At 52.6% G+C, this 10,802-nt stretch overlaps 1 protein-coding gene across 1 annotated transcript; it reads right to left on the bottom strand.

Moving 5' to 3' along the window:
- Window positions 1-5,424: 5,424 nt before the first annotated feature.
- HOXC11 (homeobox C11) lies at window positions 5,425-10,468 on the bottom strand. The gene is made up of 2 exons (XM_012764097.3): window positions 9,154-10,468; window positions 5,425-7,885 (listed from the first exon to the last, which is right to left on the bottom strand). The coding sequence occupies exons 1-2, from the start codon at window positions 9,833-9,835 to the stop codon at window positions 7,653-7,655; spliced, it is 915 nt and encodes a 304-aa protein (XP_012619551.1). The 5' UTR covers window positions 9,836-10,468; the 3' UTR covers window positions 5,425-7,652.
- Window positions 10,469-10,802: the final 334 nt, after the last annotated feature.

Genomic DNA, 10,802 nt, shown 5'->3' with positions numbered 1-10,802 from the left:
ACCTCAGCTTTTCCTGATTTTTCTCTAGGTGCTAGTAGCTGGGGGCTGGGACGGCACTACCGGAGCCTTTGCCCAGGCCAGGCTGGGATCCATGGAAGGTTTAGAGGGAAGAACCTTGCAGGGGACAGGTTTGAGCCCAGCTTGGGAGGGGTTAGGGGAGTCGGCAGAGGAGGGTGGAGGAGATAAACTTTAAGACAAGCCCCCAAGGCGGAACCCAGGGAACCAGCAGGAAAGGAGTGGGGTCACTGGGCCTCAGGGTTCCTAGAAGCCTGATCCCTGATCCCAAGCCCACCTCTCACCTCAGCCATGTGAGGGGATGGAGTCACTTCAGAATCCTTGCCATTACTAATGGAAATAATACTCTGGGGAGAAGGAGCCTCCCGCCTCAACTCCCACCTCCTCACAAGAAGGAATAGTGTTTAAAGTTGAAATAATTAGAAGTATGATAAACACGGCCCATTAATGAAAAAAGAAATCAAATTCATCAGCCTAAGTGGGACCCCCGGTGGGAAAAATGTTTGCCTCTAATTACGGCAAGATAAACGAAAACCCGGTGCTGTTAAACAGGAGCCCGCTCGGACGCAGACTTGAACAACTTGTTGGGTTTTTGCATATTTTTGGATTCTGCCTCAGTGGAGGTAAAAAGAAGGAAGAAGTGAGCATGAGGACTGGGCGAGGGGAGCATTTGTGCGGGTCTGGGTCCTAGCCCTGCCCCCTTGGGCTCGGTCTTTCCCGAGGCCACGAGCAAAGGCCGTTTCCGTCCTATTGTCCGGGCCTGGCGTTCAAAGGCAAGCGGGCGCCGCAGCCACCCCTCCTGCTGCCGCTGCCAGGCACCCACCGCCCTGCCGCGCAGGGCCAATACCTCCAGCCTGCGCCCTTGGCCACTGGATTGGGATCCAGAGGAAGTCTGTGTTGCTAGAATCACCCCCATACGGACTCTTATTAATCCATTTCTCCAACTTTCTGGAGTACAGAGGGACCTGCGTTTACCCTAAAACTTTGGGGTTCCCGCTTCTTACCTCAACTTGGGGAAATGAAAATCCAGAGTCTGTAGACAGAGAGGGACTCAGGCTGTGCATATGTCTTGACAAATCCCATCCACCCCATAGACCTTCCCCAGGTACCCAGACCCTGGAGGGGCAGCAGAGCCGGGGCTGGGCCTCCTTCCGCCTGTGGGGCTGTGAGCAAGGGAGAGGAGGAGGGTTGGGGAACTCCTCGAATACTCCAGGAGGATCCAGCGGGTTCCATAGGGCAGGCCAAGGGCTGGGGCACTGGGGGTCCCGGTGTGAAAGCAGAAGAAGGAAAATGTAGTGTTCAACAAACAGAAAGGAACCTCGCTGCTTTCCTGGCTGTAGCCCTCAAAGCACCCCAGACGCATCCTGATTTCTCCAACAAAAATTATCGGAGTTTCCCCAAGAGGTTAAGAAAGTCATCTGGGAAATTCTGAAGATGAACTGAAAAAGGAAGCACGTCTCTCCCTTTGGGATAAAATAATAAAATAAAATAAAAATAAAGCATGTGTGTTGAAATCCCTTCAAGCGAAATGGAAAACAAAATCACACTAGTGATTGCAGATTTTTTCCTCTTGTTTTGGAGACCAAGATAAATCCTTCTCTTCCCAAAACTTGAAGGAAAGATTTGCTTTTCTTCTTCATTATCGTCATTCAAGGCTCTGCCCCAGCTGAATTGGAAGCAGAGAAATTCCAGGCAAAATTCGGAATGTTCAGAGACATCCCCCCCCCCTTAAAAAAAAAGATTTTCAAACAGGTACGAAAGGGAGGTAGGAATCTTACAGGGGCCTCAGGTCTAATCCGAATCTCACAGCCACTCTGGCAGCCCGGCCAGCAGAATGTACACACTTGTACCCAGATGCTGTGGAGTTTAGCATCTATACACGTGTCTAACTTGCATTTAATTGTATGTACACAGCCACAAATATTCGCCTTTACCCAAAGTGCTCCCTGAGATCCCTGAATCCTGAAGTCTGATAAGCCGAGCCAGCCTGACTGCTTCCCAGCCTGCCGAAGCCGTTCAGTTATTTCACTTTGCCTCCTGAATTGAAACCAGACCGCAAACACCTCCGAGAGAAGCTTTGGGAGGAGGGACAGATGAGAGGATGTCTTGGGGGGAAGGCCCTGCTCCCCACTCTAATGGTTTGCTTCTAAGTTGCCCAAATAGGTCAGGTTTCCAGGCAGAGTCAGGCTGTGGTGGGCTGGCTTGCTCCGGATAAAAACCCGAGTCTCCCTAACAGGCTAAATTCCTTTTCAAAGGTCTGTTAGTCTTTCTTTCCGTTCTATCCTTCTTTCTTTCCTTTCTTCTTTCCTTCCTTACTTCTCTCTTTCCTTCCTTTCTTCTTGTTTCTTCCTCCTCCTTTTTCTTTATTTGCTTCTTTCTCTATTTTTCGTTCTTCCCCTTTCCCCTGCAATTCATTTTTCCTTCTTTTTCTGATCCTTTTTCTTTATTTCTTAATTCGTTGTCTTCCTTATTTCCCCATTTTCTCTTTTCCTTCTTTCTTTCTCTATTACCAAATTTATTATCTGCTTCTTTTTTCTCTCTTCAATTCTTTTCTTCCCCTTGACTTTCTTCCCTAGCCTTTGTGATTTTCCTCTGTTGTGCTGGGCTTAGTGAGGGGAATGCGCCAGGCTCAGCCGCATGCCTCACCAGCCGGCTGCTAAGGCTTGGAGTTGACCTTCTCCCGCCTTCAGCTTTAGCCAGGCTCCTCACAAGGCGAAGTGTAGGGCTGTCAGCGGCCGCCGCCAGGCCTCAGCCGTCGCCATTAGAGGGAAGGAAAATTTCGGCTCCAGGGCACATCCCCACTCACGCTCATGGCTCTCTGAAGTGCCAGGAATCCAAGGGTCATGTGTCTTCACTTCCATTGCCCCAAAGGAGCCTCATCTACCAGGCCTACCTCTGGCAAAGTCACTCCATTTTTGTCCTGACCTCCAGAGCTAAACATTAAAATGACCCAAAGTTGAGTTCAATTGGTGCTCTCAAGGCTAGAGTCAGGGGAAATGAAGGAGTGAGGTTCTGCCAGTCCAAGGTGGGGAACAGGTCCAAAGGGTCATCCGTGGGCTTGACAGCTCAAGGCCACTTCCCCCCACGAGCGAGCGCGCCTTTGTTCTCTGGGCTCGTGGACTGGAGCCCTGCTGTCCTTCTGTCTCCTTTAGTTCTGCAACCACTGCAACCTCTGGGCAGGAGTTTCTTGGCATTTTGATTCTTTCTTCAAACCCATTGTTGACTTCACAGGCAGCACAGATGTGAGACTGTGTGTGCACGGAGACCCTCCCAGATCAGCAATCTGAGTCAAGGTTATGGGTCTCAGCTTTGTTCAGTGGATTGGGGGAAGAGTGAGCAGGGCTGTGTGTGTGTGTGTGTGTGTGGAGAGAGAGAGAGAGAGAGAGAGAGAGGGAGAGAGAGAGAGAGAGAGAGAGAGACAGAGAAATGGTGCTTACAGGAGACCAAGTGTGATGGGGGAAGGTCTTGTCATGCTGACATTGTCTAAACTTTGGGGGTCTGTATAGGTGTGTCTCAAGAGCAGATTAGTCAGGACTCTCTGGGAGGCCTGGAGCCTCTGTTGGCTGGCAGCCCCCAAAGCTGGATCCAAGGTGGGCCTCAGGAAGGAGCAACCCAGACCATCAAACCTTTTTGCCTTAGGCAAAAAGAGGCACCTCTAAATACTCCCCCTCAACCCCAACCCCAGAGCCCCTCTCCTCCCTCCCAAAGACCTGAGATTTCAGCCTATGGCAAAACCAAAACTTTAAGTATTTTTTTTAAAGGGAGGGGGAATCTTGTAAAATTTTTATGCCAAGCAAAGTTATAAAAACTTCCTGGGGCGTTGCCTTTTCCAAAGGTTTATATGAATAATAAAGAGTGTAGTCGCGTGCACAATGTTCTGGCTGACTCTGCGCAGGGAGGGGCTAGCAAACAGCATTATCCAGGCCTAGGGCACCAGAAAACCCCAGTGGCTGCCCCCTTCAGGGAATATTGGCCCAGAAACAATTGCCCTACAGATTCCTGAGAGGGGCGGGGAGAAGGAAGGGGTGGTGCCCTTGACTCCCTTGAAGTTCAAAGTTCTTCTTTGCCCTGGTGAGAAAAGCCCTCTTTGCCTTCAGCCCACTCGAGAAATTAGCCCAAGGTAGTTTCTCCCGCTCTAGCTGAGAAGTGGCTCCAGGTATCCTCAACTCTGTTTACCATTCAACCACATGCTCTGCACCTTTTCCCCGCTTCCCCCAGGACAGGGGGTCCCCACCTCCCCATCTGGCACATCTAGAACCTGTGGACTTTCTCTCAAATATTTTCGGTGGGGGTTTTGAGCCTTCTTCCAAGGGGCCCTGGCATCACCATTCCCCAGCAACCTAAGGGTCTGAGTGAAGAAGAAATCTCAATCCCAAGGCTGTCCCCCAAACCCATTTCTCCTTTCAAGTGCCCTGTTCCCCCTGTACCCCCAAAGCCCATAGTGGGAGGGGATGGGGCCCAGAGTGCTCTCAGCCCACACCACTTAATACCCTTGTAAACTCCCACGTGTGCTATAAACTTGGATTTTTACAACCAACATTCCTCCTTAGCTCCGGGAAACTTTGAACTCGGCCTCAGGTTTATTTACTGGGGCAGGGGGAGGGTTGCGGAGCTGGGAACTGAAAAAGACTGGAGGAAAAGAGGAAAAATGTGGGGCAAGGGGGTGATGAGGTGGGGGTCTGGGGTGTGTTGGAAGAGCCAAGACCCTCCACTGCAGGTTTGTTTACTATTTAGGGCGGAAGCGTTTTCTAATACAGGCCAGACTGGGTCGTTAAGAGCGAAATGAAACTGGGTTTAGAAGCACGGGGGGCGCTTTATGGCAGCGTCTAGACGAGGATCTTTTGTTCCTGGGCAGTGCTCTGGCTGGAGGGGATTACCCCAAGAGGTTGAGCCCAGAGTATCCCTGACCTGCAAGGGGGGTTGGACATCCCAGGAGTCTGAAAGTGGGTTTGTTTGGGGAGCCAAATATCCCTCTTTTTTTCCCTTTTTAGATGATCACCAAGGACTGACAGGTTCTTGGGCCTGGGTCACAGAAGCCTTTGTTTTTCTTTCATAATGATCCTCTCCTTTCATCTATCAAAAATCTCTTCTGGAGCTGAGGACATTTTCTGGGATGCACATTGCAGAAAAAGTGGTAGCTGTGGGTTTTCAATATTTTTCTCCAAAATCAGGAGCCATTTGGAGGTTAATATTTTGCTTTATAAACAGCTTTGTTCTATATAGTTAGCTCCTTCCTATTTTTACAGGAAACATGACCAGAAAGCTAATATTCCCTAACATGACTAGTGGCTAAACTTCATACCTAGAGACATGTCACACACACACAAACACACAGAGGACTTTCAATTGCATTCCTGCCCACACTCACCAAACACTGCCCGTGGTTACACACCATAGAGGCACAAGCTCTAGATGTGCATGTGGCCAGGTTTACTCCTCAAACTAAGGCAAAAGCATACAAATATACTCCTCACCTGCACCCATAGGCAGACTGATTAAAATCAAATGCTTATGGGTACAGGAGGAAATTGTGGGATGCATATACACCCCAGTTTGCAAATCTGCTCTCAAGACCCACATTTACAAATTAGAGATTCAGACCCCTAGACTGCTGGGATCCCTGCCATCAAAAAATACAGAGCCTTCATTTGATAGTCATGATGGTGTTTCCTTTCATCCAACAGAATCATAGTGACAAAAAATCTTCCTTGAATAAGACAAGAACAGAGAGGTGAAAGATGAGAGAATTGGTTCCAAATCTCTGCCTCCAAATAACAAATGAATTTGGGACAGATACCAGTACCCTCACTGAAAGCACTGAAAGGACTATGATTATCTTTATACAGAAGAAAATGGAGCAAATATAGATGGGTGTGGCGACTGTCCCCACAGGTCACCTCCTTCCCCAGTGCCCCACCCCATGCCAACCCCTACAAAACAAATCTCTGGGGCCTTCTACTCTGGGACACCCGATGTATAAACATCAGGTGGCCCCAGCCTTGGTGTCTTGTTGTGTCTGGTGGAGCCTGGCCATTTGTGCCAGAGGGGAATCGGCCAGGCCCCACCTTCCCACCTTCAGGGGCTTCAGAGAGAAGGAGGAGGGGGCTGGTTTCTTCCTCTCCCCTCCTTCCTTAAAAACTGTATATAAAAATTCCAATACAGTCTTCTCATGGAGAATAAAACCACTAAAGTCCTACCCTCAACCCTACACATTTAATTGCGACAGACGGAGACATCTGGCAGGAGGGCGGTGGAGCCAAAAAAATTCCTATAAATTTAAATTCGATGATGGTTACAATTAACTCCACAACAAACGTGTACTTAAACAGAAAGCAGTTTCTGGGCATTTGGACACAGCTCGAGCTGCACGTGAGGAAGGAGAGCTTAAGAGTAGCTGTGGAATGTCCTCAGCTTGAGAGCGGAGGAGGTTACCACCACAGTCTTGGCTCTGCCAGTGCAGAGGAGCTCAGGCTGGCCAGCACAGGCCTACCTCACCTCTGCATGCCTGTCCTCACCGGCTGGCCTCTGCCCGCCTGCCTCCTCCTCCTCCACCGCCTTGGGAGAATGGAGCGTTTTAAGAGGAGAGGGGTTAATAAAAGGGTCAAATAAAATCATAATATTGAACAGAATGAAATATCTTTATTTGCCACCAAAAAAAAAATTCACAGCAATCCCTCTGGGATGGGAGCAGGGTGGGGATTGCCTATGTACACACGCACTCACACACATGGAGATGGGTGATTGGAATCTCATTCTGGGCGTCCTCTCCCCATCCCCTCTGGGTAGAAAGAAATGCTTGTGAAATTTATTTACAAAAATTCAGGCCCCAGCATGGGGGAGGTGCCCAATCCCATCTCCCTACTGCCTCCATCCACCCCAATCTTTTCTTTTGTCCTTAAAAATAAAAAAAGGAGGTAACAACTGCATAGACTATAGCTATAAATCCATGGAGTGGGGCACTGCTTGGAAAAAGGTTAGGAAACCTCAATGCACCAGTTAAGAAATTTCAAAGGAGGGCTCTACACATTCACAGGGAGGACAACTAGGCTCGGGCGGGGCCTGGGTGAGGACGGAGGTAGGACACGGACTTTGCACACCTAACACCAGGTCGAAAGTACAGGAATTTCACAGCAAGGCAGGATCACATTTAGCTGCCCCCTAATAGTGGGGCAAGGTGGGGTAGGGGCGGGGAGCCGGGGAGGTTTCCGCTGACAGACATGGTGTCTTAGCGGATCTTTTCACTTGGGCAAGGGAAGGCTTTTAGTTTGAGGAGTGTTCGGCTCAGGCGCTCGCTACTGTCGCCCCTCCCCCACCCAATCTGAGCAGCAAGACATTGTCGCCGAGGTGTGTTTTCTTTTAAATAAAGAGTCTTGGCCTCGGTGCCAAGGGTGTCCACTCGCTGTAAGTCAGACACTTCCCTTCACCCCCTTTCCAGGCTCGGTCCCTGTCCCACAGCGAGAGTCAGGCGAGGGTGAAGGAGGCTCCGGAAAGAAGTGCCAGCAACGGCAGTGGGGGCCAGCCCTGGCCACAGTCCAGTTTTCCACCCGCGGAAAGAAGACGAGTTAGAAAATAAAAAATAAAAATAAAATAAAATAATTTCCCCCTTTCCCCCTTCCCCAAAAGGGCCCGGTCTGCGGTTACAGCAGCGGATTTCCCGAGAAATACTGCAGCCGGTCTCTGCTCAGTTTTTTTTCTTTCATCCTTCTGTTCTGAAACCAAATTTTCACTTGTCGGTCCGTCAGGTTCAGCATCCGGGACAGCTGCAGCCGCTTCTCTTTGTTGATATACACGTTGAAGAAAAACTCTCGCTCCAGTTCCCGGATCTGGAATTTCGAATAAGGGCAGCGCTTCTTGCGGGTGCGGGGGGCGTCTGGAGGGAAGGGAGGAGGCAAGTGCGAGGAGAGGGGGGAGAGAGACACGTGAGACCCGGGAGACCCCAGCCCGCTGAGCCCCCAGCGGCCCTTCTCCCAGCCTAACCGCCAGGCAGCCCTCCCGCCGGGCCGGCCAGCTCTCCTCGCTCGGGCGCAGCGCTGGGGCGAGCCTCGACCCCCTGCCAAATCTAGCTTGTCCCAATCTGGGGCCACTGCACGACTCCGGCACCCCCTACCCCCACCCCTCCGGAGAGAGCGGTGGCTGACCGGTCTGGGAGAGAAGGAAAGCCCGCGGGTCCATGGGCGTCCCCTCGGGCCCCCTGCCTGCTCCCCTGCAGCCCTCTGTCCCTTGCCGAGGCGCCCTCCCAGTGGTTCTGAAAGCCACCACCCCCTCCTCCAGAAATCTGGGGGAACGGCGGAGAACAGGCGCAAAGAAGTGAGATCTGGCGAACGCAGTGGGAAGGCGGGGAGGAAGCCAGCGAACAAGCACCAAGACACCAGAGAGTCGCTTCCGGGGCCCTGGCGCCCCGGGACGCCCGCCGGGCAGCGCCTTCCTGGCTGCAGTTCTAGGCCCGCACCAAGGCCGCGGACCGAGGAGAAACGCTGAGACCCCCGCCTGGGGCGCAGTGGAGCCCTGAGCCGCCTCTGCCTATTCCCCTGTCGCCTGCTGGCCTCCGAGTTGCTCGGGTTTCTGCTCAAGGACCCCAAACACATAGTTTGAGCATTTTCAAAAGTAGTTTTAAAAAGAATCAGAGCAGCCCTGGCTCGCTTCTCCGGCCTCAGGTTCTGCTCCATTGCTTCTTTCCCCACCTCTCCCCCCTCTGGGTTTCTCCCTGCCTTCCCCTCGCCCTCCCCTCTCTCCCCCTCCACCCCTCCCCTCCCTCCCACTCCCCGACAGCCCAGCTCCCCATCCTTCCTTAAATGCTCCTCTAAGTTCACGATCAAAGTTAATATCGCCCGCAATGGTGGCGCTTTTAAAAATTTCACAGACCGAGGGAGATAACGGGGAGGGGGGTTCACCCGGCTTTTCCAAAGAGCCCTTTTCCCTCCCTCCCCACCCCTTCTCCATCGTAAAAAGTCGAGTCGTTGGGAGAGAGGGCTTTGTAGGTTATAATAAAATCCTTTGAATGCTTATAAAACTCCACATAAAATCGGACTGACCCAAAACACGAGGCCGTCCCCGCTCCCCTTGCCTCCCCCCTACTCTCGCCCTCCCTCTCCCACTCCCTCCCTCGCTGCCCGCCTGTTCCCGGCCGCTGCTACCTACTGGGGGCGGCTCCTTTGGCCGGCTCCTTGGCCGCGGAGTGGGCTGAACCGGACGAGCTGGGATTTGTGTTCTCCTCCTCAGCTTCGGCCTCGGCACCCGCCTCAGCCCGGGACGCTAGTCCCGAGGCCGGGGGCGCCTCGGGCTCCCCCTTGGCCTCGCCCTTGCCCGAGCAGGGGGGCTCGGCGGGTGCGTCGCCGCCACCGCAGTAGGCGTTGTCGAAGAAACGGTCGAAGGCTTGAGGCAGGACGCTGTTCTTGTTGACTGACGAGTAGAAGCCGGCGGGGGCTGCGTGCGGGGCGCTGGGGTGGTGGTGGCCGCCGTAGGAGCCTTCGTTTTTCATGAGGATCTCGGTGACGGTGGAAGGAGGCAGGCACTCCCGGTGCATAAGCTCGTCGGCCGCCGCATAGCAGGAGGAGTAGCTGTTCCGATGGTGCCACTTGCTGGAGGGCTCCAGGCCGTAGGAGACCTCCCGGACCGGGGGCACTTGGGCGGAGTAGGGATAGGAGATCTGACGAGAGGGGGCCTGGGGCAGGAAGGAGGAGACCGTGGAGAACTCGGGCATGTAGTAAGTGCAACTGGGCAGATAGAGGTTGGAGGCGCAGCTCCCTCGCTCGCCAAAATCAGCGCCCCTCTCCTTGCGCGACGGCGAGCAGAAGTTGCCCAGGTTGACCGAGTTAAACATCGTTCTCCTCTCCTGCCGGCTCCGGATGAAGGTTTTGGACCCGGTCTAGCGAGGGGGGAAAATTTGGGAAGGCGAGATGACGCGTTATCCGTCTTAGTCTCTCTCCCCGAGCACGTGATCCAAAGTAGATATTGTCATATATCAGTTCGGAGCACTTCGCAGACGTAGGAGGGGTTCTCTCTTAGGTAAGATCGGGGACGTTCAGGCGATTGGTTTGCAAACACCGCAGAAACATTATGAAAATCAATTGCAGATTTGTATTCGTTTTTCTCCCGTCACTCCCCTCCTCTCCATTCCACAGCACGAGCAAAGGAGGAGAGAGAGGGTTGGGGTGGGGTGGGCGGTGGGATGGGCGAGGGTGGTGGCTGGGAGGGGGTAATTGTATTTTTTTCTAGCTGCTGCTCTTTTTTCCCCCAGGATTGGGGGAAGGAGGAGGGCTTTCAAGTGTTGGGGTCTTGCCTCCTCCCTGTGATCAGCACCAGACAGATGGGAGTGAGGATTTCTTTCCCCACTGCCTGATTTCTCCAAGAGAAGTGAATCCTTACGGCCCCCACCAAGTCCCAGGGACTCTTACCCCTCCATCCCGCAGAGTCAGCGCCTGTTTACAAGAGTTTGAAGAAGTCGACTCTTCCTGGCCAGAGCTAGGTGACAAGACTCCCTTTTTGGAGTCTTTAGAGAGACTCCCCGGAAGAGTATCTGAAGTTTCCCAAAGGTGAGGCAGCCCAGCTGCAAGCCAGTGTCCCAACTTTGTCTGGCTTGCTGTGCTGCCGCTGGCTAGGGACTCCGATTAGTCATAAATGAGTGGTGAGCAGTGCGCCAGCCGCCCAGCCGGTGCCTGGCGAAGTCTGGGAAAAACCTTCTCTAATGTTGTGTTAAATATTTAGTATGAGAGAGTGGCCCTGGGTGAATATTTCATGCCTGCCTTTATTGTCAATCAATGCGAAGAAAGCTACATCCACTGTGGATT

Source organism: Microcebus murinus, chromosome 10 (genome assembly GCF_040939455.1).
Source record: "Microcebus murinus isolate Inina chromosome 10, M.murinus_Inina_mat1.0, whole genome shotgun sequence".
Taxonomy (NCBI): domain Eukaryota; kingdom Metazoa; phylum Chordata; class Mammalia; order Primates; family Cheirogaleidae; genus Microcebus; species Microcebus murinus.
Note: the sequence above shows the minus strand (reverse complement) of the source record. Positions and strands in the feature narration are given on the sequence as shown.